Genomic DNA, 26,843 nt, shown 5'->3' with positions numbered 1-26,843 from the left:
AGGTGGTCCGCAGCAAAGCTGTTGCCGCCATGTTGGATTCCAGCTTCGGCTGACCAGACCAAAGGAGCACTGCATGCTTATCTGGACCAGGACGCATTCGCCGGACAAAATGCTCATTTTATCAATTTCCACCAGTGCCGCAATGTGGAAGGAGGAAGGCAGGAGCCATTCAAAATAAATAAGTAAAAATGCACATTTCTGGGCAACGGCATGCTCACGCCTTTCCTCTTGTCACACTGCAGGATTCGTTTTCATTCAGTTGTAATGCAGAAGTAGCACTATGTATATTGCTCTGTGAATTGCCATTTTAGGGTTCAATAATATGCATTACTATAATGCTAAAGGTAAAGGTAAAGGGACCCCTGACCATTAGGTCCAGTCGTGACCGACTCTGGGGTTGCGCGCTCATCTCGCATTATTGGCCGAGGGAGCCGGCGTACAGCTTCCAGGTCATGTGGCCAGCATGACAAAGCCGCTCCTGGCGAACCAGAGCAGCACATGGAAACGCTGTTTACCTTCCCGCTGTAGCGGTTCCTATTTATCTACTTGCATTTTGACGTGCTTTCGAACTGCTAGGTTGGCAGGAGCTGGGACCAAGCAATGGGAGCTCACCCCGTCACAGGGATTCGAACTGCCGACCTTCTGATCAGCAAGCCCTAGGCTCAGTGGTTAACCACAGCGCCAGCATTAAATCAGATGGGTCCTATGTTGCAGATTGGAAGTCAGAGGTGGGTTTCAAGTCTTGACTGGTTGAGGGCCACTGGCTGGAAGCACCACTGAGTCCAATGGGATTTATTTCCAAGTAAAACTATATAGGATTGCAGCAGGCATGTGCAAAGTCCTTATCTGGCCCGCCGGTCAATTTAATCTGGCCCCCGTGGCAGTAAATGTCCTCAACAACTTTGGTCGGCCCTCACACATGTTCACTTCATCAAATCTGGTCCTCTTTGAAAAAGTTTGGGATAACAGCCTACAACTCTTTGGCATCCAAGCGGTGTTTCATAGAACCATAGAATTCAGAACTGCTGAATCATAGAATTGTAGAGTTGGAAAGGGACCACAAGGCTCATCTATTCCAACCCCCTGCAAAGCAGGAATCTTTTGCCCAACATGGGGCTCAAACCCACGGCCCTGAGATTAGAAGTCTTGTGCTCTAGCAGCTGAGCTATCCCATACATTCCCATTCAAAATACATTCAGCTAATTTGCCCTTGGCACTGGGAAACTGAATTGTCTACGCAGAAACAAAAGCTGCAGCCCAGCCCATAGCATACAGATTTGCTAAAATTGACAGGGTTTAAGGGATTGTGTAGTTGCAGGTTGGATTCCAGGAGGAAATCAAAACAACAAAACAGTATCATATGGAGACAAATAGCTAGAATGATTATTCAAACTTATGACCTAAGAAAGGGAAATGGCCAAGACGATTTACTCAGATTATCAGATGTCACTGTTCAGAAACAGCAACAAGGTTTGTTTGCATCGTTGATTTGATTAACAGAAAGGGGTTGAGCCAGCCAATGCAAAGAAAGGAAACCAGTTACAGACTGTTATTAAATTGTTGTTGTTGTTGTTGTTGTTTAGTCGTTTAGTCGTGTCTGACTCTTCGTGACCCCATGGACCATAGCACGCCAGGCACTCCTGTCTTGCACTGCCTCCCGCAGTTTGGTCAAACTCATGTTCGTAGCTTCGAGAACACTGTCCAACCATCTCGTCCTCTGTCGTCCCCTTCTCCTAGTGCCCTCCATCTTTCCCAACATCAGGGTCTTTTCCAAGGATTCTTCTCTTCTCATGAGGTGGCCAAAGTATTGGAGCCTCAGCTTCACGATCTGTCCTTCCAGGGAGCACTCAGGGCTGATTTCCTTAAGAATGGATAGGTTTGATCTTCTAGCAGTCCATGGGACTCTCAAGAGTCTCCTCCAGCACCATAATTCAAAAGCATCAATTCTTCGACGATCAGCCTTCTTTATGGTCCAGCTCTCACTTCCATACATCACTACTGGGAAAACCATAGCTTTAACTATACGGACCTTTGTCGGCAAAGTGATGTCTCTGCTTTTTAAGAGGCTGTCTAGGTTTGTCATTGCTTTTCTCCCAAGAAGCAGGCGTCTTTTAATTTCGTGACTGCTGTCACCATCTGCAGTGATCAAGGAGCCCAAGAAAGTAAAATCTCTCACTGCCTCCATTTCTTCCCCTTCTATTTGCCAGGAGGTGATGGGACCAGTGGCCATGATCTTGGTTTTTTTGATGTTGAGCTTCAGACCATATTTTGCGCTCTCCTCTTTCACCCTCATTAAAAGGTTCTTTAATTCCTCCTCGCTTTCTGCCATCAAGGTTGTGTCATCTGCATATCTGAGGTTGTTGATATTTCTTCCGGCAATCTTAATTCCGGCTTGGGATTCATCTAGTCCAGCCTTTCGCATGATGAATTCTGCATATAAGTTAAATAAGCAGGGAGACAATATACAACCTTGTCGTACTCCTTCCCCAATTTTGAACCAATCAGTTGTTCCATATCCAGTTCTAACTGTAGCTTCTTGTCCCACATAGAGATTTCTCAGGAGACAGATGAGGTGATCAGGCACTCCCATTTCTTTAAGAACTTGCCATAGTTTGCTGTGGTCGACACAGTCGAAGGCTTTTGCATAGTCAATGAAGCAGAAGTAGACGTTTTTCTGGAACTCTCTAGCTTTCTCCATAATCCAGCGCATGTTTGCTATTTGGTCTCTGGTTCCTCTGCCCTTTCGAAATCCAGCTTGCACTTCTGGGAGTTCTCGGTCCACATACTGCCTAAGCCTGCCTTGTAGAATTTTAAGCATAACCTTGCTAGCGTGTGAAATGAGCGCGATTGTGCGGTAGTTGGAGCATTCTTTGGCACTGCCCTTCTTTGGAATTGGGATGTAGACTGATCTTCTCCAATCCTCTGGCCATTGCTGAGTTTTCCAAACTTGCTGGCATATTGGGTGTAGCACCTTAACAGCATCATCTTTTAAAATTTTAAATAGTTCAGCTGGAATATCATCACTTCCACTGGCCTTGTTATTAGCAGTGCTTTCTAAGGCCCATTTGACTTCACTCTCCAAGATGTCTGGCTCAAGGTCAGCAACCACACTACCTGGGGTGTACGAGACCTCCATATCTTTCTGGTATAATTCCTCTGTGTATTCCTGCCACCTCTTCTTGATGTCTTCTGCTTCTGTTAGGTCCTTACCACTTTTGTCCTTGATTATGGTAATCTTTGTACGAAATGTTCCTTTCATATCTCCAATTTTCTTGAACAGATCTCTGGTTTTCCCCATTCTATTGTTTTCCTCTATTTCTTTGCATTGCTCATTTAAGAAGACCCTCTTGTCTCTCCTTGCTGTTTTTTGGAAATCTGCATTCAGTTTCCTGTATCTTTCCCTATCTCCCTTGCATTTTGCTTGCCTCCTCTCCTCCGCTATTTGTAAGGCCTCGTTGGATAGCCATTTTGCTTTCTTGCATTTCCTTTTCCTTGGGATGGTTTTCGTTGCTGCCTCCTGTATAATGTTACGAGCCTCCATCCATAGTTCTTCAGGCACTCTGTCCACCAAATCTAAATCCTTAAACCTGTTCCTCACTTCCACTGTGTATTCATAAGGGATTTGATTCAGATTGTATCTTACTGGCCCAGTGCTTTTTCCTACTTTCTTCAGTTTAAGCTGGAATTTTGCTATAAGAAGCTGATGATCTGAGTTACAGTCAGCTCCAGGTCTTGTTTTTGCTGACTGTATAGAGCTTCTCCATCTTTGGCTGCAGAGAATATAATCAATCTGATTTCGATGCTGCCCATTTGGTGATATCCATGTGTAGAGTCGTCTCTTGTGTTGTTGGAAGAGAGTGTTTGTGATGACCAGCTTGTTCTCTTGACAGAACTCTATTAGCCTTTGCCCTGCTTCATTTTGAACTCCAAGGCCAAACTTGCCAGTTGTTCCTTTTATCTCTTGATTCCCTACTTTAGCATTCCAATCCCCTGTAATGAGAAGAACATCCTTCTTTGGTGTCATTTCTAGAAGTTGTTGTAGGTCTTCATAGAATTGGTCAATTTCACTTTCTTCAGCACCGGTAGTTGGTGCATAAACTTGGATTACTGTGATGTTAAAAGGTCTGCCTTGGATTCGTATCGAGATCATTCTGTCATTTTTGAGATTGCATCCCATTACAGCTTTTGCCACTCTTTTGTTGACTATGAGGGCCACTCCATTTCTGCTACAGGATTCTTGCCCACAGTAGTAGATATGATAGTCACCCGAACTGAATTCGCCCATTCCCTTCCATTTTAGTTCACTGATGCCCAGGATGTCGATATTTATTCTTGTCATCTCATTTTTGACCACATCCAGCTTACCTCCACTCATGGTTCTTACATTCCAGGTTCCTATGCAATATTTTTCTTTACAGCATCGGACTTTCCTTTCGCTTCCAGGCATATCCGCAACTGAGCATCCTTTCGGCTTTGGCCCAGTCGCTTCATCAGCTCTGAATCTACTTGTACTTGTCCTCCGCTCTTCCTCAGTAGCATGTTGGACGCCTTCCGACCTGAGGGGCTCATCTTCCAGCGTCATAACTTTTATATGCCTGTTGTCTTTGTCCATAGAGTTTTCTTGGCAGGGATACTGGAGTGGCTTGCCAGTTCCTTCTCCAGGTGGATCACGTTTAGTCAAAACTCTCCACTATGACCTGTCCATCTTGGGTGGCCCTGCATGGCATAGCTCATAGCTTCTCCGAGTTATTCAAGCCCCTTCGCCACGACAAGGCATTGATCCATGAAGGGGCCATGTGCCGCTATGTACTTCTTTAAGAAGCCCTCTGAACAGACGCAGGCTGGGGAGGAGAGTTATTAAATTACACATTTTAAACTATGTTGAGCCATGTCAAGATTATTGTAAGCTAACAAAATGCCCTTCATTGTGGCAGGGAAAACTTGTGTGTGGAGAAGGTCTATCAATATGAGGCAAGCTGTATTGTGATGATTATCTAGCACAGGCATGTCCAACAGGTAGATCGTGATCTACTGGTACATCACTGGACTTCTGCGGTAGATCACTGGTAGATCATTGGCTCCCCCCAAAGTAGCTGAACAACTGTGGCTCCCCTAAAAAAAGCTCAACATTTTACCTCCTCCCTGAAAAAGCTCAACAACTTTGACCTGAACCCCAAAAAGGGGATAGATCACTGCCAGTTTTTAACTCTGTGAGTAGATCTCAGTCTCTTAGGAGTTGGCCACCCCTGATCTAGCACATGGGTAGACAAACTAAGGCCCGTCGGCTGGATCTGGCCCAATCACCTTCTAAATCCAGCCCGTGAACGGTCTGGGAATCAGCGCTTTTTTACATGAGTAAAATGTGTGCTTTTATTTAAAATGCCTCTCTGGGTTATTTGTGGAGCCTGCCTGGTGTTTTTACATTAGCAGAATATGTGCTTTTATTTAAAATGGGTTATTTGTGGGGCATAGGAATTTGTTCTCTTTTTTTTCCTTTCAAAATATAGTCCGGTCCCCAAGGTCTGAGGGACAGTGGACTGGCCCCCTGCTGAAAAAGTTTGCTGACCAATGCTCTAGCAGTTACATTGCTGTCAGTTCTTGTTTCTGTTCTTTTCTATGGTGAGGTTACAGATTTTTAATTATTTCTATAGTTTTAAAATCATGTCACTCCAAGCACTGGAAAAGGACAGTTAAAATAGCATCAGCAACGATACTAATAATAAATTATTGCTTTCTTATTTGAAAACCTAACAAGGAAAAGAAATGGTTGGGAGAGAAGAACCTGAATGATATTATTTGTATAACAAGCATGCGTTGTTTGTCATGATTTTAAAATGTGTGATTTAATAACATTCCGTTGTCTGTTTCCTTTTCTTACAGGATTTACACAGAGCCCACAGACACACACAAACACATATTCAACAAGCACACAATCTTTATACACAACAGTTGGGCTGAACATTTATTCACATGTAACCACCAGCAAGTATACAGTCTGTAGGCATCCTTACATGCTAGCTGAGCTGTACAAATGAAGAAGTAAACGCCGCTTTCAAACAAACAGATGTATACAGCGTACCCACATTCCATGTGATGCGTGAAAAAGCCTAATGGGATCTCTAGTGTGGCAGGAAAGGTATCAGGTCTTGTCCCCATTGAAATGCTGCCATCCCCTTCAATTTCTATTGGATAAGGGAAATGGCCGTTTGCGTGTTATCTGTGATTATTTCACCTCTTTTAAGTGGGAAGGCAAATAATCAGTGGGGGGGGGTGACACTTGTCATACCATAATTTGTGCACTCCATCCCCTTCTCTCCGTGTGAAGGACAGCATCAACAGGAGCCACAGATCTGAACTAGCCCTGAACTGGTGCATAGGTGCCAACTCCCAGATTGAAAAATCCAGGATCGGCAGCGGTGCGGCACCGGAAGTCGCGCTGCGGCCATTTTGGAACTGGGCAGAGCAGCACTGGAAGTTACTTCTAAACATGCTCTGCCCATTTCCAAAATGGCCGCAGCGCCGGAAGTCGCACTGCAGCCATTTTGGAACTGGGCAGAGTGGCACCGGAAGTCGCTTCTACGCATGCTCTGCCCATTTCCAAAATGGCCGCAGCGCCAGAAATCGCTTCTGCGCATGTCCAGAGACTCCAGACATGCGCAGAAGGACCCTCCCCGGGCCGGTAAGAATCCGGGGGATTTACGGGGGGTTTTAAAATCTGGGCTGCCAGTGGGAAACGGCTGGAAAAACGGGGGTTCCCGGGAATACGGGAGACTTGGCAGCTATGAGCTGGTGTCAAACAGCAATGAATTATCATTGTCATCCATTTAGAATCATAGAGTTGGAAGAGACCACAAGGGCCATCCAGTCCAATCCCCTTTCACACAATAATCTCAAGGCAGTCACCACACACAAAAACACAACTGATACAATTAAACAAAACTAAAAGAATGCCAAATAGACACACTCATGGCAAGGACACGTTTATCCAGCTGGGAAAGCCTGTTGGAACAAAAAACGTTTTCCATTGTTTCTGGAAAGTACAGACTGTGACCGCCTGTCATATCTCAACAGGAATGCTATTCAACAGAACGAGGGCAGCCTGACTGTACGGTAATTTAAGGAAGAAATGTCTTAATATGTTACATTGGGCATCCTACAGAAAATATGAATGTTGAAAGATTTACAGCAAGTCTCATTTATGGTTTGGACCTCATGCTATACCATAGTTTAGTCCGAATGCAGAGTTCACTCGCGTTTTGCTTCCCCTGTTGCACAAGCGAGACGAGAGCAGCAAATCACGAACCATGGCACACTTTTACATCCAAGCTGGGGATCATGGCTTGTTTCATGCCAACAAAAGCGAAGAACGCACCTTGGCTTAACAATCATGGCCCAAATGAAGCAGATTCCTGGTTCAGACATAACGTTAAGCCACAAACTGTGGCTCGTTACTTCTGCGTGCATGAAAGGAAGGTACATCAGTTTTATGAGAAATGGCTTATGCCATAGCTACCTTCCACCTCTGCATCAAAGTAAAAAAAGATGTAGGGTTTGGAATGGTCATCATGCAATCAGTCCACATGTAACTCTTTGGTACTGCACTGAAAAAAACATGATCCGTGTTTTATTTTCAAGGTAACCAGTAATCAACTTGGAAACAGAGTTTTCTCAAGAGGATAGAATCTGTGAACATACCTTGCCCTCCAGTTGCAAACTTGGTCCCATCTGGATGAATGTCAACTGAAAATATCGGCTTCCCTGAAAAACAATAAGAGGAACAAAATCTGATGACTTGGGAGACAGAGTTGTGTGTGTGTGTGGCAGGAAGGTGGGGGAAGAGAAAGAAGAAACACAGCAAGAGAGTTACCCAGAGTGCAGTATAATTGTTATTTCCAGTACAATAGCAGCCCTCTGTATTTGCATTTTGCCAAAACAGAACATCGGACTGGATCCAATAGTGCCCTCCGAAATGGGGAAGGCATGTTCCACTCATAGAAAGGCTGCTTTATAGCTGGAGACGGAGGCCAGATTTGCACTGACACTTTTGCAGAAAAGCCATAGCTCGGTGGCAAAACATCTGCTCTGAATGCAGAAGGTCTCAGGTTCAATCCCAGGCATCTCCAAGTCGGGCTGGGAAAAATTCTCTGTCTGAAACCTTGGAGAGCTGCTGTCAGTCAATGCAGACTGGAACCCAGCATCCTGTTCTCACAGTGGCCAACCAGATACATGCAGGAAGCCGGAAAGCAAGTCTTTAGTGAAACAGCACTCCCCCCTCCTGCAGTTTCCAACAACTGGCACAATCCGAATCCAAGCACACAGGCAGAGCAAAGCCACTGAGTCTAGCACAGGCATCCCCAAACTTCGGCCCTCCAGATGTTTTGGACTACAATTCCCATCACCCCTGACCACTGGTCCTGTTAGCTAGGGATCATGGGAGTTGTAGGCCAAAACATCTGGAGGGCCGCAGTTTGGGGATGCCTGGTCTAGCAGCTGCTGACAGCCTTTACCTCCATGAATTTCTGAGTTAAGCCAAGAAACTTTGCTCAATAAACTGTGCCGAGACACGCAGCCTCATTTCTCTTGCGTTACTCCCTCCCTTGGCATTATGACTGAATCCAAGATTGTGGCTTGTTCCTCCCCAACAAGCCACCACAGCTAGTCTGATTTAAAACCATGTTCTGTTACTGACTTGCAGATTATGGATTGTTAGGGAGCAAAACTGGACACAAACAGGTATGTAATGTTCTTTATTTATTTCTTTATTGTATTGTGAAATTGCTTCGAGATGCTTGATAGGAAGTGGTTCATAAATTAAATCATCGCCATTATTATCCTCTGCCCTTTCTCACTCTGGATCTGCCCCATTTGGGAACTTTTAAAAGCTAAAGGCTTAGGCATCTATCTGTCAGGGTAGCTGCTTTCACTTCCCAGCACCAACGCCACAATTTATTTGGATTTGCAGCGGCTGCGTTATACTTTGGTCCCTCTTGACAGTTGGCCTATTTTTATATCCTGTTGAAACAAGCCAAAAAAGGTATTTGCTCCTGTCTGACAAGGATTGATGACTGCCCTATTTGGCACAGGCATGAGGAGAAAAAGGAAACTCGGGGCTTCTGTTGAAATCTGACCAGTTAAGGAGGTAAAACAGCAATTCGGCAAATAGCAAAACAACAAATAATATAATACTTCATCAAACATGATAAAATAAATTTCCAGAGCTCAAATGTTACAGTAATCAAATCCAGCAGGTCCAATACTCCCAAAATATTTTAAGTAATCACATCTTTAGTAAGACGTCAACTTTTTTCAAAAGGAAAACAGAAAAGCAAAAGTAAAACATTTATTCAATACAGTGGTACCTCGACTTACGAAGACGATCCGTTCCGAGGCCGTCTTCGTAAGTCAAGGTTTTCAGTGTTGAAGCGCTGCTTCGGCGCATGCACCGACCCCGCATGGCACTCTGTGCAGGCGCAGAATGTGCGCGCCGGGCGCGTGCGCCGAAAAGACTTCCGGAGGTTGCCGACTTCGGAAGTCGAAGCCTTCGTAAGTCGAGGTATGACTGTACTTCTTGACAAAGAAGGCACTTTTTGTTGGTTTCTGTTGCCTTTTCACTCGTCCAACAAAATGCTGGAGATTCAGCACAGGGCTTTCTATGGCTAGCCATATATCCTGCATCCAAGTGTCTCCACTGCAGGAATGGTGGCGCACATTTTTCAGCTAACAGCAAGATGCTTTTATTGATTGATTGATTTAGTTAATTTGTATGCCTCTTTTTCCATAGTGAGCTGTGCCAAAAACACCTTACAAAAAATGTCCACCTAATATCGAAGCGCAAAACATTTATTTTGGTGGGGGGTGGCAACACACCAGTTTATAAAAGGGGTCAATGAATTCAAACAGAGAGAAATTCAACAATTTTCCACACTGTCCGTTTAAGCATTTTTACCTTGCTTTTTTAGTGTCAAAGAGTTTGTCAGGGAGGCTTACAGAACAATAAAGAAAACCGAGAGAGTCCCTGCTCTCAGGCTTACAATCTTTTCGACACGGCACAAAATTTTAAAAGAGAGAGAGAGAGATGGGGATTGAGCAGTAGGCAGAGTGTGGAGGCACCTGTTTCTGAAGCTTCAGTTTTTTATACTGACCAGCTAGAATGGAAAATGTTCAGGCAACTTAAGTCTGGGAAGCTGGTATTTCAGCAGAACTGATGGAAGAGTCCTGTTTCTCCCCCTGTTTGCAGCTTGCTATAACAGCTGCTGTTAGGTGACAGTCTGGAGTTGTCCTCATATTGAAGCAGACGTTGTAAAAACCCTTCAAAACCTTCTGGGTTGTTTTTTTTGGGGGGGTGAGAAAAGAATAAAGACTCAAAGCTAAGTAAAAGTTTATCCAAATGTGCATTTTTAATGATAACGTTTTCTGAAATCTGCCAGCCATCGGAGGTCTGAATGAAGCTTTGGCTACTTTATGGAACACCTTCTTCCACCAAGGACTGAGCATCTGGTAACAGATGAGCAAAGGATGATACACTGGGATTACAGGGATTAGCTGTCTGGAAACAGCAAGATAAGGAACGGTACACGCAGCTATGTTTTCATAGCAGTATTTGCAAACCTACCGAAACTGATATGTTGGGGGAGGATTTTAGCTTCGTGCAGAAGATTGCATTTGATAAACCAATGAGGTCCCATTCCGCCCGAAAATATTTAAATGAATAGGCTTGAGTATATTTTGTCCCCACCCCCACCCCCCGAGGACAAACTTATTCCAAAGATCTGAAAAGTCTGAACATGCTAGAATCATACGAGTTAAAATATGCTAGAATCATGCAGGAATACACAGCTGTCCCACACCTTGGCATGATCAGCATAACACTCTACCAACTGGGCTATGCAGGATGCAGCCACTTTGACGATCTGCTCCTTGGGCATTTGGGAAAGTCGCAGTATTTTTTATTACAAATAAAAGGATTATTGTTTAAATATATGCACCCGGATAGTAATGGCTCAAGGAGATGTTGAATTCTACACCCTTTTCCCCCTTTTAACTTTTAAGATCCAATTCCGCAAGGAAATTCATCAGAAAGTCTTGTTGTGCCATTTGCTGGTAATGGTTTAACGATGGTTTGAAGTGACATGCAATTGTTGTCACTGAATTGGACCACTGATCCATCTAGCTCAGCTTTAGCTACCCTAAATGGCAGCAGCTCTCCAAGGTTGCAGGCGGGAATCTTTCTTTCCCAGCCCTACATGGAAATGTCAGGGGTTGAACCTAAGACTTCCTGCATCCAAAGCATGAACCTCAATCCTAGTTACAGCCCTTCCCTACACTCAGTAGATACTTATACAATATTATTTAGAAGACGAATTAAAACTTTTTTAAAAAAGCTTCTTCTTCTTTTTTAAAGAACACCCAAGCTTCTAGCAGTATTTCACTTTATCGGTTGCTTTGATGGCTGCAGCTCTGCAGACGCCTATATTTTATGCAAAATTTGCTTGTAATTGTTTTTTGTAAGTCAGCTTTTAAACCACTTCCATGGCTGAAAACAGGATATAAAGGTAAAGGGACCCCTGACCATTAGGTCCAGTCGTGACCGACTCTGGGGTTGCGGCACTCATCTTGCTTTACTGGCCGTGGGAGCCGGCATACAGCTTCCGGGTCATGTGGCCAGCATGACTAAGCCGCTTCTGGTGAACCAGAGCAGCTCACTAAAATGCCGTTTACCTTCCCGCTGTAGCGGTTCCTATTTATCTATTTGCATTTTTGACGTGCTTTCGAACTGCTAGGTTGGCAGGAGCTGGGACCAAGCAACGGGAGCTCACCCCGTCACAGGGATTCGAACCGCCGACCTTCTGATCAGCAAGCCCTAGGCTCAGTGGTTTAACCATAGCGCCACCTGGGTCCCAGGAAACAGGATTCTAGAAAACAGGATATACATGGTTTTAAATAAACAAACATTGGCATCACTTGGTGACACACACCATTCCAAGACCCACAAGTTCGGGTGGCCTGGTTAGAACCTTAGGCTTCATGAGCTCCCTCTCTACACCACCAGCAGGGTAGCCCAATGAGCTGTGTTAGGGAATCCTAAAAATCTCAGCTAAAAGGCACGAGGCAGGCCTCTAATGCAGGAATGGGGAACTTGTGACCTTACGGACATTTTTGGAATACATCTCCCATCAGCCCCAGCCAACATGACCAATGGTCAGGGATGATGGGAGTGTGGTGTGAAAACAGAGGGGGTCACTCTGAAATACAAGCAGCAGCTCAAATTCCTTTCTTAAAACAATACTGATGAAGATAGCATGCAAATTATGACAAGAACATGCAAACAAAATATTCAGATTATTTAAACATACATCTAGTAGAACATCTACATGCTTCGAGCATTTCTCCCTCTGTTGGAGGTACCTCCACTGTGAACCTAGTGTTTTATTACTTAGGAAGGAGTGTGGTATGTCTCTTAATAGCAGCTCATTTAGAGGGTTTCCGATTCTTTCCTTTCTTACTACAGCAGTTCAGAGGCATGATGTCTGGATGAGGACAGATCTATGCCATTCTTTTCTACAGGCATCACTTCGACAATCAGCTTTACTAGCCCAAATACCCTACAATTAGCATTCTTATGAACAAGTTGCCTAGTTATAGCAATTTCCCTAATGACAGCTTGCCTTGGTTTGGAACGCTTGTGCAGTTTGGGCCAGAAGGTTCTTCTGCAACTATCCAAGCTACAGCGTTCTAGCCCAAAGGCACGCCACACACAAGCAGCAACCACAACAGTACATTATGCTGCAGGAACTAGCGTTTAACTCTTCCATTTCCCCCTGAAGTCAATATCAACTGCCCTAAGGTACACATTCCAAAATGGTATGGCCCAGATTGCTTTCTGTCCTGTTATTTTCACAGTTACAGGGTTTCCCACCTTTGAAGAGGTCATAACCAGGCTCAAACTAAGCCTTCTGCTATTAGCGTTTGGAAGTGTGAACTACCATTCAAGGAAGGCACAATCTGATCCAAGGTAGGTCACAACTAAGGCTGGGCGATATCTGGTTTTCAACTTTGTGATATATCACCAGTTAAGTGTCGCAATATACTGAGATATCACAATGTCAGAAATAAGGATGGAGCTACCGGATGTAGAGGCATTGGCTGGCTTCATGCTTTTTTCCACATTGCGATTTTTGCATAGCACACACACACACACCATAATTTGCAATATATTGGCCAGGTCAAAAACTATTAAACCAATATCGCAATTTGGACTTCAAACCAGTTTTGGACGCTATACTGTTATACCATCACCCAGCCCTAGTCACAACAGCGGTTCTACCACAATCTCTTTCTGCTTCTATATTTAGGTTTTTGTTTTGTTTTTAAAAGAGGAAATAAATGAGGAAGGAAAAGCACAGAAGCAACAGAAGGTGGAAGGAACTCTTTCTACCTTGGACACTGGTGCAAGAAAACAAAATTTCAGTAGGTATAGCTTTTGGCCTAGCTAACAAATTGTACCTGCCAAGCCTATACAGTCACAACAAGAGGAACATGAAGAGTGTTAGAAACTCAGAAATATAAGCTAATTGCCAAATGGCACCTTAAATCTAGGTTGCAGTTGCCACATTGGAATGTCTAGGCGCCATTTTTCTTTTACAATGAGAAGTATTATTATTATTTTTCATTTCTATACCACTTTGTATTTTAAAGAATTTTTTTTGGGGGGGGGACCTCAAAGTGGTTTACAACACAGGGTCATTGTAGGGATTGACGGAGATTGGGGGAGTGGGTGTCTGTGAACCATGGACTCCTTGGAGAAAAATGGCAGGATATAAATGCAATAAATGAGCTCTTCTGCTTACCTGCTGCAGGGGCCAGCCAGATGGAGATATCAGTTGCCAACCTGCCACCCAGAGATCTCCACATGGTCACAATTGGACCCGTGCCAATAGCAAATAGCAAACGAGCCTGGCTAATTTCTTACACTGGACCGAGGGCACTGTCTAGGTTTGGGCAATGCCTGGCAAACCCTATCAATAGCACCCCCAGCTCAATCCCAGAAGAAAGCAGATAGATAAAAGTGTAATAAATAAGCACACCTTGACACTTCAAAAGCATTCTCATAAAAAGTCACACTAACTTTATTTAAGGCATCCTCTCCCCGCCCGCCAGGGACAGGTGATATCAAGAACACAGGCTGCACCTGATACGTTAAGAACTTAAAAATCATTTTCCTTTCACTTGCTAATACACCTGTGTTTACCTATCCTCTTCGGAACTGGTCCTTTTCTTACACTTTGTAAACCATGAAAACTTGCCACTTTTTGAAGGCCCAACACAAGATATTACAGACACTGAAGAGGACCACGGCATAAACCAACGCCTCTGAACATTTTCAGTCGGAATTCTTAGCGTGGTTAATAGTGATCTTCACTATCAGCGACTTTGCCGGAGTCTTATTTTCAAAATCCACAAGCAGCGGACCTCTAAAGCAAGCTTAACTCAAAAAGGGCAGCCTAATCTGGCGTGCTGCTTCCTACAGTGTCTGAATAGATCATAGATGTGTGAGCTTCCCAGAGGCCAGCAGGGCCATGAAGGTCCTAGCCGTGGGATATCAACCTCTGTACTGTATTCTTGCAGGGAGGTGTTTGCCACATGACCCACCCTTTTCATTGGTGTTTATGTGTGTTTCGGAGTGGGACTGGCTCAGCCTTTACAACAAATTTCCAAAGGAGCTCCCAATTGCAGCAATATATATGAAATCACACAGAGATGCAACGTTATAGCAACTCCTATTCCACAAAGCTTGGGGCTTCCGGTTAAGTAAGCTTGCTTCATAGACCAACTATTCTAGGCCATTGTCAAAGAGTGATTTGAAAAGGGTAAAACAATGAATGCTGCCCAGTGTTAAATAGTAGAACGGGCAGTGACAGAACTATGTACCCATCCACAGGGCCGGCCCTACGTGCAGGCTGGGTGGCGCAGGGCACCATGGCGCCGGCTGGCCGGCCCACCACGCAGCTGCGCCCACGGCAACCGCGCTGTGCCTGCCCGCCCGCCCGCCGCGCAGCAGCGCCTGTGGCAGCCGTGCTGCGCCCGCCCACCGCGCTGGGAAACGGGGCGGGGCGGGCGCCGGAGGGATCTGTCGCACCACGGCGCCAGGGGCACTTAAGACAGCCCTGCCCATCCAGAATAAATTGTGGACAGATGCACCCTGGGTATTCCTTCCAACCTACTCTAGCAGGGCTCTAAAGCAGGGCTCTGCAAACTTTTTCAGCAGGGGGCCGGTCCACTGTCCCTCAGACCTTGTGGGAGGCCGGACTATATTTGGAGGTGTGTGTGAACGAATTCCTATGCCCCACAAATAACCCAGAGATGCATTTTAAATAACAGGGCACATTCTACTCAAGTAAAAACACGCTGATTCCGGGACCGTCCACGGGCCAGATTTAGAAGGCGATTGGGCCAGATCCGGCACACGGGCCTTAGTTTGCCTACCCATGCTCTAAAGCACCCATAAACAACAGCAAGCTATCCTAACACTAAACACCAAAAGAACACTAAACACCCTAAACACCAAAAGAAGCCGCACCAGCCTGTCTCTGCAGACCATCAGCTAAGGGGATATTTCTGAGACGAGGTAAATGATACGGTATCCAGCCGAACTTCTGCAGCATGTGGTAGGTGGGGTGGATTACTTTGCCCCTCTCTCCTCAAAATGCAGACAGACACCCAATTTCCTGTCCTTCCAGATTAAAGCTCCACTCTCTTGAGGCACTTGTCGCCCATGCTGAATAAATGGACAGAGCAATGGTGACCCACTTTAGATGTTATTTAATCCGAGGAGACACATTCCCCCCCACCGGAAAAAAAAACCCCACTTATTTTTACTGATGCTGTATGCAAAAAACAAGTTTAAGGTTGCAATCTTAACCCCACTTACCCGGGAGTAAGCCCTGCTGAATTCAACAGAACTTACTTCTGAGTATACATGGTCAGGACTGTGCTATAAGTACTGCAGAATGTGCATGTAGCAGCAGCTCAGTAATCTGGGTGATGCACACCTGGTAAGGGGCTTTTAAAAAGTTATGCTCCGCATCCTCAGAATATGCGCTTTCTTGTGTTATGTGCACCGGGAAAATAATATTTCAATTGGGCCTGGTCTGATGCAATAAGGTTTGCTACGCAACCGAATCAGTCCGTCTGGTCCAGTGGAACCATTTATTTTCATCCTATAATCTAAGCGGGTGGCGCTGTGGGTTAAAACCACTGAGCCTAGGGCTTGCTGATCAGAAGTTCGGCAGTTCGAATCCCTGCGACGGGGTGAAGTCCCGTTGCTTGGCCCCAGCTCCTGCCAACCTAGCAGTTCGAAAGCACGTCAAAATGCAAGTAGATAAATAGGTACCGCTACAGTGGGAAGGTAAACGGCGTTTCCGTGTGCTGCTCTGGTTCGCCAGAAGCGGCTTTGTCATGCTGGCCACATGACCTGGAAGCTGTACGCCGGCTCCCTCGGCCAAAAACGTGAGATGAGCGGCGCAACCCCAGAGTCGGGATCATGACTGAACCTAATGGTCAGGGTTCCCTTTATAATCTAATCACCTCATCTGTCTCCTGAGAAATCTCTATGTGGGACAAGAAGCTACAGTTAGAACTGGATATGGAATAACTGGTTCAAAATTAAAAAAAATTCCTTCAGTAGCACCTTAAAGACCAACTAAGTTTTAATTTTGGTATGAGCTATCTGATGAAGGGTGCATGCACACGAAAGCTCATACCAAAATTAAAACTTAGTTGGTCTTTAAGGTGCTACTGAAGGAATTTTTTTTTATTTTGTTTCGACTCAGACCAACACGGCTACCTACCTGTGATTGGTTCAAATTTGGGAAAGGAGTATGTCAAGGCTGTATATTGTCTCCCTGCTTATTTAACTTATATGCAGAATTCATCACGTTAAAGGCTGGACTGGATGAATCCCAAGCCAGAATTAAGATTGCCGAAAGATGACACAACCTTGATGGCAGAACGTGAGGAGGAATTAAAGAACCTTTTAATGAGGGTGAAAGAGGAGAGCACAAAATATGGTCTGAAGCTCAACATAAAAAAAAACCTAAGATAATGGCCACTGGTCCCATCACCTCCTGACAAATAGAAGGGGAAGAAATGGAGGCAGTGAGAGATTTTACTTTCTTGGGTTCCACGATCACTGCAGATGGTGACAGTAGTCACAAAATTAAAAGACATCTGCTTCTTGGGAGAAAAGCAATGACAAACCTAGACAGCATCTTAAAAAGCAGAGACATCACCTTGCCTACAAAGGTCCGTATAGTTAAAGCTATGTTTTTCCCAGTAGTGATGTATGGAAGTGAGAGCTAGACCATAAAGAAGGCTGGTTGCGAAAAACTGATGCTTTTGAATTATGCTGTTGTAGGAGACTCTTGAGAGTCCCATGGACTGCAAGAAGATCAAACCTATCCATTCTGAAGGAGATCAGCCCTGAGTGCTCACTGGAAGCACAGATCCTGAAGCTGAGGCTCCAATACTTTGGCCACCTATGAGAAGAGAAGACTCCCTGGAAAAGATCCTGATGTTGGGAAAGATGGAGGGCACAAGGAGAAGGGGACAACAGAGGATGAGATGCTTGGACAATGTTCTCGAAGCTACGAACATGAGTTTGACCAAACTGCAGGAGGCAGTGGAAGACAGGAGTGCCTGGCGTGCTCTGGTCCATGGGGTCACTAAACAACAACAATCTAATTCTCTCTGAATGACAAAGCAACCAGCCTTGGGAGCCTCTGTGGTCAATCTCCACCCCAAGAGTGCGCGCCCATACGCATGCACACACGCGATTTCCAGCGCACTTCCAGGTTGCCAGAACACTGTGTACATGCACTTCCTCCGGCCTGGAAGCACGCCGGAAATGACGCTTGCGCATGCGCACAAGCTATTTCCGACACTCCGGGGACCTGGAAGTGGGCAGCTGCAGCATGCCATTAAGAGCGGGCGGCAGCAGCGGGCAGGGGGGTTGCCGGGGGCCGCATAAAAGAGCCTCGCGGGCCGCATTCGGCCCCCGGGCCTTAGTTTGGGGAAGCCTGGTCTTCACCATACAATCAGGTATTACATATCAGGTTCTCCTAGAGCAAAGGTGGGGAACTGTATGTGACCCACAGTCCAAATCATTATCTCCCTTATCACCTCCCTGCTTGCCCCAGGTCACATTTGACAGGAAGATGGGGCTTCCCCACCTGTTAATCACCAGACATCAGAGTGGAAAATGTCAAAAATCAACTGATGGTCTCCAGTCTTGTGAACTTAGTACTGTGAACAGCATTCTGCAAGTGCCAAGGATCAGCTGATTGCTGGAGCTAGCCAAGTCAGGTCACTGTCTCTCAGCCATTTGAGAATATAAGCGGTGTGTGTGTGTGTATGTGTGTATATATATATATATATATATATATATATATATATATATATATATGTGTGTGTGTGTGTGTGTGTGTGTGTGTGTGTGTATACATACACACACATACATACACACTTACATACATACAGGCCACCTGATCATCAGGGTTTGTAAAGCCCAGGGCACAGTGCTCTGCAGTGCCTGCAAATCCTGTTTCTGCTCAGCCACATCTTTACCTGCAACACACCTGATCAGGTGTATGGGAGGTAAAAAAAAAAAGGTAAAGGACCCCTGACAGTTAAGGCCCGTCGCAGACGACTCTGGGGTTGCGGCACTTATCTCGCTTTACTGGCTGAGGGAGCCAGCATTTCTCCGCAGACAGTTTTTCCAGATCATGTGGCCAGCATGACTAAGTTGCTTCTGGCGAACCAGAGCAGTGCCATTTACCTTCCCACCGGAGCGGTACCTATTTATCTACTTGTACTTTTGATGTGCTCTCGAACTGCTAGGTTGGCAGGAGCTGGGACCGAACAATAGGAGCTCACCCCGTCACGGGGATTCGAACCACCGACCTTCTGATCAGCAAGCCCTAGGCTCAGTGGTTTAGACCAGTGGTCCTCAACCCCCGGGCCACGGACTGGTACCGGTCCGTGGATCAATTGGTACCGGGCCGCCCAAGGAACATTAAATACAATTAAATTAAAATTATTAAATCAAAACAATCTAAATAAAATATAAACAATCAACGTCCCCCCCCCTCAGCGGGCAGCAGTAAAATTATCAAACGTTGACTGGTCCGCAGCGATAAAAAGGTTGGGGAGCACTGGTTTAGACCACAGCACCACCCGCATCCCATATGGAAGGTAGGTATGACTTGATCAAAATGGCCTCAAGGCTCAAACGACATGACCCCACTCCACTCCCACAGGCCCAGTTTCCCATGGCTGTCATGGGGTATGATTATACTGAAGCAGTATGCTATTAACACTTACTTAAAGTAGCACAAAGTAGGGACGGGGTGGCGCTGAGTCTAAACCACTGAGTCTAGGGTTTGCTGATCGGAAGGTCGGCAGTTCGAATCCCCGCTTTACTTTAAAGTAGCATAGAAAAGCTCTCTCCTTGCTCTGCTCCTATTGCAAACTGTCAGATTAAGGGCTTGCAGCTGACATCTTGTAAAACTTACTTAGCTTAATGCAAAGAGCTCGAGGGGGTTGCTTTGATTTCTAAGCTGCACAAGTGCAATAAAGACTTGTGCCAGCAGTTCTTTGGAGCCGTCTTACCCCAAAATGGCAACTAGACACCCCGTTTTGGCAACTGTAACCTTGGTTTAAGGAGCCATTTGGCACCTAGCTTATGTATATACTAGTATCATTTAGCCCGTTAAATTAACGGGTGCTAGAACATATGCGGTGAAACATTTGTAAAAACAGACTTGTTAAATGCTTTTACCACTGCAAGTCCGCTATTACATGTACAGCACTGCAAACCTTCTTAATTCCATCCACGTGTCACAACATTATTGCTCCTGTTGTTGTTGTTGTTCGTAGTGTTTGGCTGCGGAGATGAAGGGGGGGAAGCGCAAAGTGGAAGGGAGGGCTGTGGGGAGGCGAGAGAAAGAGAGAGAGGACTGACACCTGTCGGTTTGTGCGTGTGTGTGTGAGGGGGAGACTCAAGACCGGAAAGAAAAGAGCGTCTGGCTTTGTGTCGCCTCCTCGGGCATTAATCCCCCGCCACTGGCGGCGGTGGCGGCGCTCCCCCGTCACGGAGCAAGGGAGCCCGGCGGGGCTCTGCCCTCACAAAGAGGTGCAGCGGCGGCAGCAACGGCCGGCCGAGCCCTCAGCCCAGGGGAAAGGCGGGAGAGAAAGGGGCGCGAGCGTCTCCCTCCATGTCCCCCCTCCCTCTCACCCGTGCGCAACCGCCGCCGCTGTGCGCCAACTTCCATCCTGCCTCCCGCCGCTCTTCAGTTACCGTTGTGAGTAGCGGTCTCATCTCCTCCCCCAACCGCTCCTCCTCCATGGTGCAGGGCTCAGGAGGAGAGAGGGTGGCTGCGCTGGAAGGAGTTCCGCCCGTCCGAGCGCTCTGCGTTCTAAGTCCCAACGGCTGTCCGTGGGGCACATGCGCAGTAGCGCAATCCCACCGACACAGGGACTAGACGCAGAGACACTTGGACTTTATTATAGAGGAGAGAGAGTTTCCAACTGTATATGCTCAGAAAATTTCAGAGATTGACCTGTGTGTCCCAAAGTATGGTCTGATCTCAGAGTACAGCCAGAAGGCATGCAAGACCACTACTTTTCTAAAGGTAGTGGCACCCGCCCTGTGGAACGCCCTCCCACCAGATGTCAAAAAGAAAAAGAACTACCTGGCTTTTAGACTTTTAGAGGACACCTGAAGGCAGCCCTGTTTAGGGAAGCTTTTAATCTTTAAGAAATTAGTGTATTGTAATATTTCTGTTGGAAGCCGCCCAGAGTGGCTGGGGAAAGCCAAATGGGCGGGGTATAAATAATAAATTATTATTATAAATTATCATTATTAAAGCTAAGCCACCCTGGGTTCCATGATGGAAGTAAGATGGAATGTAAATGCGAGGAAATAAAACATCAGAGAAAGTCACGTTCACTGAACTGCACCCTGGAAACCTCTATCTGCTTCACACCAAGTGTGTGGGGTATGCCCAGTGGATACCTCAGTAATAAAGAGAAGGGGCCACCACTCTGCAGGTGCTCAGAGACCCTTCGGAGACAGATTGACAGCCTGATTCAATGCAAAGCAGGTTCCTAGGTGTGTGCTGTGGAACACCTGTCAACCTCATCCTCAGCAACAAAGAAAGGAGGGACTCTACACATGCCCAGAGATCCCTCGGCTTCTCCAGAGCCCAACTGAGGATGCTGCACATGCTCCGAGCCAACCCTACTCCTTTAGGGGGAGAACAGGTGTGTGCGTGTGAAACTCTGCACATGCTCAGAGATCCTTCAGCTTCTCTGGTGCCCAACCAAGGAGAGCTGCCAACCCTACTCCTTTAGGGGGAGAACAGGTGTGTGCGTGTGAAACTCTGCACATGCTCAGAGATCCTTCAGCTTTTCTGGAGCCCAACCATGGAGGGCTGCACATGCTTCAAGCCAACCCTAATTCTTTAAGAGGAGAACAGGTGTGTAGGGGTGTGCATGAGTGTGTGTGTGTGTGTGAGAGAGAGAGAGAGAAACTCTGCACGTGCTCAGATATCCCTTGGCTTCTCGGGAGTCCAACCATGGAGGGCTGCACATGCTCCGAGCCAACCCTACTCCTTTAGGGGGAGAACAGGTGTGTGTGTGTGTGTGTGTGTGAGAGAGAGAGAGAGAGAGAGAGAGAGAGAGAGAGAGAGAGAGATAAACTCTGTACATGCTCAGAGATCACTTAAGCTGCACATGCTCCGAGCCAACCCTACTCCTTTAGGAGGAGAACAGGTGCGTGTGTTACAGGTAGGTAGGGGTGTGTGTGGAACTCTGCACATGCTCAGCCCTCCCCCTGCTTCTCCGGGGCCTTGCCCGAGAGGCTCGCGGGAGCTGTGCACATGCACAGAATCCGAGAGCACCTCCCCAGAGCCTTGGGCGGGGGTGGGTAAGCTCTCTGCACATGCTCTCCCACACCCTGCCCGAGAAGCCCCGTCCCGTCCCCCTCTCTCTTAGGGGCGGCCGGAGACGCATCCCCTCTGGCTCACCGCTGTGGTTGACCCAGGTCGGCTTCAGGAGCTTCATTTTCCTCCTCCTCTTCCTCCTCCTCTTCTTCCTCCTCCTCCTCCTCCCGCTGCTCGGGTGCCTGGGCCTCCGTGTTGAGGGCGGCTGCAGGTCGGGGCAGGCTCCGCGAGGCTGGCGAGGGAGCTGCGGGTGGTGGTGGCGGCGGAAGGCAGGCGAGGGCTGGGGAGTCGCTGCTGCCGCCGCCGCCGCCGCCGCCGCCGCTGGCCTCACAGCCGGAGCCCCGCCGCCATGGGCTGCCACCCTCCTCCTGCGCTCGCCCCGGTCCCACCACCGGCCGCCGCCGCCGCCTCCTCCTCACGGGAGCTCCATCCCGGCCGCCCGTCCCGCCAGCCGCCCCTTCTGCCTCCGCCCGGCAGCATCCCCCGCTCCCGGCGGCTCCCCGGCAACGCCGGAAGTCAGCGGAGGGCGACGACCTAAGCGGCCCGGCGGGAAACAAGAGGCGACGCCCAGGGAGGAGGCTGGGGGCCGGGGAGGGAAAGGGCGGCTGGGCTCGCTCGTGGGGAAGGGGAAGAAAGGGGAAAGCAGCCTTTGGGGGGGGGAAGCCCCTCAGCTGCAGCCAGCTCCCTGGGCTCCCCTTTTCTGAGAGGGTGGGTTGCTGGGGTGCAGCTAGATGTCCCTCCTGTGCTGTATGATACAGGGTTGTCCCTTATTGGAAAATGCGCTCTCTCTCTCTCTCTCTCTCTCTCTCTGCCAAGTCGTGGGTCCTCTCCGCGTGTCTGGAAGACTGTGTGAAAGGTCCAGAGATAGTATTATCAATTTACCATGGGGTGGAAGCAGGGCCGGATTTAGGTTTGGAGAGGCCCTAAGCTACTGAAGGTAATGGGGCCCGTTATATGTCCAGCTGCCCTTTGTCAACAACAAATTGTCGCTGTTTTTTGTGTTGAGTATATGCTTTATGGGAATTTATGGACCTAATAGGTATCTGAACCCATTCGCACATGCGGAATGTAGGCAGCCTATATGTAGGTAAAGGTAAAGGGATCCCTGACCATTGGGAAGAAAGGAAGGTCATGTAGTTCAGCTCCGGGTAGCCAAGCACAGACAGATTGGCAAATTTTCTCACGTGTGTTTGTGTGACAAATTCCAGAGGGGTCATCCTGTCTGGCTGCAACAGATTGGAATGGATTGCTTTGAAGTGACTTCAGGACCAGATGCAAAATCAATTAAATGACACACAAGCCTCCAACCGCCCCACCCTAGCAGTTGTTCCTGAAATGGTGCATTTGGATATTGCCATTGTTGCCGGAGCTGCCAACACCCATCGGTCCCAGCCAGCAGGGGAAACAGTCAGGGGGGATAGGAGTTAGAGTCCAACACAAATCCGCATCGTGGGAGCTGGGAGTCCAACACAAATCTGGATAATGGGAGTTGGAGTCCTACATAAATCCAGATGGTGGGAGTTGGGAGTACAACACAAATCCCTACTCCTGGGGTATGAAGTTGCTTCAAGACCTGCCAAATTGGGAAACCTGTGGTCCTCCAGATGCTGCAGGAGGACACACCCACACCCAATACTCTCATCATCTCCAACTATTGGACTTGCTGTCTTGGAGTGATGGGAGTTGGGATTCCAGCAACATCTGGAAGGCCACAGGTTCCCTCCTCCTGGTGTGTGAAGTTTTTTTGAAACTCCCTGTATCAAAGACGGGAAACCTATCGGCCTACAAGAGTGTAGCAACTTCATACACCTGTGGCCTTCATACACCTGTGGCCTTCTAGATGTTGTTGGACTCCCAATTCACTCGGTCCCAGATAGCAAGTCCAATATTCTGAGAGAATTAGACTATCGGACTTCCTATCTGGGACCGAGTGCATTGGGTGTCCAACAACATCTACAAGGCCACAGGTGTATGAAGTTGCTTCAAGACCCGCCTGCGGCCCTCTAAATGCTGCAGGAACCTCAGTATTGGGAGTTGGGGGTCCAGCAACATCTTGGATATAGCAGGTGTTTAAATACCTTCATGTATCAGGTGTGGACCTCCGGTTTTTGTAGGGCTACAGCTTCCATTATCCCTGGCTGTTTATTATGCTGGCCGGGGCTGGTGGAAGTTGGGAGTCCAAGAGTGACTGAAGAGCACTACAGGCTCTCAATCTCTGCTGTACTGTATACATACTGTTGACTTCCTCACAACAATCCCAGTTGGTATTATTCCCCATATTCTAGACCAGGCATAGGCAACCTTGGCTCTCCAGATGTTTTGGAACTACAACTCCCATGACCCCTAGCTAACAGGCCCAATGGTCAGGGATCATGGGAGTTGTAGTTCCAAAACATCTGGAGAGCCAAGGTTGCCTATGCCTGGTCTAGATGGAAACTTTAGGCTGAGAGAGGAGGCAGCACAGACACACCCGACCTCAAGCAAATAATAAATAGAAAATAAACCTTTTGTCATTTTTTCCTCCTCTATAATTATATGATTTTATGAAGGGCTTGAGTGACTAATTATTGAATTTTACAATTTTGTGCATGTTTACTTAGAAGTAAGTAGTTTTAATTTCAACTAAACTTAACCACAACTGAGAGTAAGAGTGTTCAGGTAGCTCTGCATTAATTCTATTTAAATTCATCTTTAAAACTGTCTAATAAAGTCTTTGAATCCCATATATCCCAAATCATAATCCATAAAATTACATAAACTTTATTAAGTACAGTATATACTTTACAACATCTCATAAAGTACATAACACCTTTTGAAGAATACGCTGCTGTATACAAAAATATAATAAAGGATTCCCAATTCTGTATATGTTTCTGTTGTTTCTGTTGACCTTCTTAAACTTGCAACATATCATTGCAACTTTTAGTCCCATTCAACCATTGTCAAAACTGAATATTGTTTCCAATATTTGCATAACAAAGCTTGATGCCAACATTCATCTAGATTGTCATATGCACAAATTATGTTGGTTGATTGGCAAGTGGGCACAATTTGGGGGAAATAGCATCACTGGTCAAATTCGACACTCTAGTCTAGGGGTCCCCAGACTATGGCCCGCGGACCAGATGCGGCTCAATTGGCCTCCCAATCCGGCCTGCGACGACCCCCGCTGCCGCCGCCCGCTCTTCTGCCGCCTGCTGCCGCCGCCACGCTTCCAGATCGGGAAAAAATCACCGAAAATCATTTCTGAGCATGCATATAGGCCTCTCCCGACCCAGAAGAGGTCATTTCCGGTGCACTTCCGGGTCGGGGGAGGCCCATACGCATGCGTACAAACGATTTTCAGCGATTTTTCCCGACCTGGAAGCGTGCCACCGCGCCAGTAAGTGTGTGTGCGCATGCGCACGGGTGCGCACTCCCCTGCCCTCCAGCCCAAAGGCGGGTAAGTCTGGGGACCCCTGCTCTAGTCAGCCAAGATTGGCCTGCAGGCCAAAGGTTTTCCACCCCAATATACAACATTAACTCTCAGAAATGTGCAGGTATGTTTTTTAAATAATAAATAAAATAAAATTTTGTTTTCTCTTTGTACTTGCATTTTTTTATTTCCATTACCTCTTATGGTATCCAAAATTTATTTGCCTTGGTGCATTTCCACCATAAATAAAGTAAAAAAAAAATCAGTTTTGCATTTTTTGCATCTCTGGTCTAAATTTATAGCACCTGCTATGCTATAACAAATCTCTCATATACTAGCGCACTGTGAAAAAGCATGCCTCACTTTTCATGTACAGTACAGTACAGTGGAACCTCAGTTTACGAACACCTCGGTTTATGAATTTTCAGTTTACAAACGCCGCGGACCCACCTGGAACGGATTAATTCACTTTCCATTACTTCCAATGGGACAGTTCACTTCAGTTTATGAACGCTTCAGTTTATGAACAGACTTCTGGAACCAATTACACCCATGCTTCAGGTTAAATACGCTTCAGGTTGAGTACTCCGTGGACCCGTCTGGAACGGATTAATCCACTTTCCATTACTTTCAATGGGAAAGTTCGCTTCAGTTTATGAACGCTTCAGTTTAAGTACTCTGCGGACCGCCTGGAACGGATTAATCCACTTTCAATTACTTTCAATGGGAAAGTTCGCTTCAGTTTATGAACGCTTCAGTTTATGAACAGACTTCCAGAACCAATTGTGTTCATAAACCGAGGTACCACTGTACAGCATACTTCCAGATCTCATACATTATGGACACTTTGTTAAACACTGGCCTGAGCCTGGCCTATCTCCTTATCAAAGAGATTCAAAATGTTGCGCGACAGAGGAATCTAACGCAAGAGATTGCCCAGTCTAATGTGCAACGAAGTTACCAGCAACCTTATGCGTTCTCTTGTGCAACAGTGTTATTCCAGGACAAAACATTTCTTGAGCGGAACATGAATACTGCACCATTAAGTGACCAACAGTGTTGCATTGAATATAACATGAAATGTTACCCTTCCAGGCCAACACAGGTATGCGACTTCCTCCAGCTGTTATTGGAATCCAATTCCCATCACCCCGACCATTGAGCATGCTGACTGTGCCTGATGAAAGTCGTAATCCAGTCACGTTGGTTCCTCATCTCTGCTTTAGAACTGTTACTTTCCCATGTGCAACAAATATTGCTCCCCCTCATATGCAAACGAATGCAGATTTACTAAGTCGACTACAATATATAATGAACTGACTACAATCCTTATATAGACTTTCATTACATGAAATTGTCCTATTAAAATAGGATTTCAGACCTTTCTTAAAAGTATTTAAAGGGAATTGATTTAGACTGCAACACTATGC

At 46.6% G+C, this 26,843-nt stretch overlaps 1 protein-coding gene across 1 annotated transcript in view; it reads right to left on the bottom strand.

Annotated features, from left to right (window-relative positions):
- LOC118075872 (protein HIRA) overlaps positions 1-22,489 on the bottom strand; it is a 56,928-nt gene extending 34,439 nt beyond the window's left edge. The window contains exons 1-2 of the mRNA XM_035098234.2: positions 22,083-22,489; positions 7,696-7,758 (exon numbers count right to left, since the gene is read on the bottom strand). Coding sequence (XP_034954125.1) covers positions 7,696-7,758; positions 22,083-22,119 — 100 coding nt within the window. The 5' untranslated portion in view covers positions 22,120-22,489. The remainder of the gene's footprint in view (positions 1-7,695; positions 7,759-22,082) is intronic.
- Between the last annotated feature and the right edge of the window lie 4,354 nt (positions 22,490-26,843).

Source organism: Zootoca vivipara, chromosome 17, assembly GCF_963506605.1.
Source record: "Zootoca vivipara chromosome 17, rZooViv1.1, whole genome shotgun sequence".
Lineage (NCBI taxonomy): Eukaryota > Metazoa > Chordata > Lepidosauria > Squamata > Lacertidae > Zootoca > Zootoca vivipara.
The sequence above is the reverse complement of the archived record's forward strand: the minus strand, read 5'-3'. Positions and strand labels throughout refer to the sequence as shown.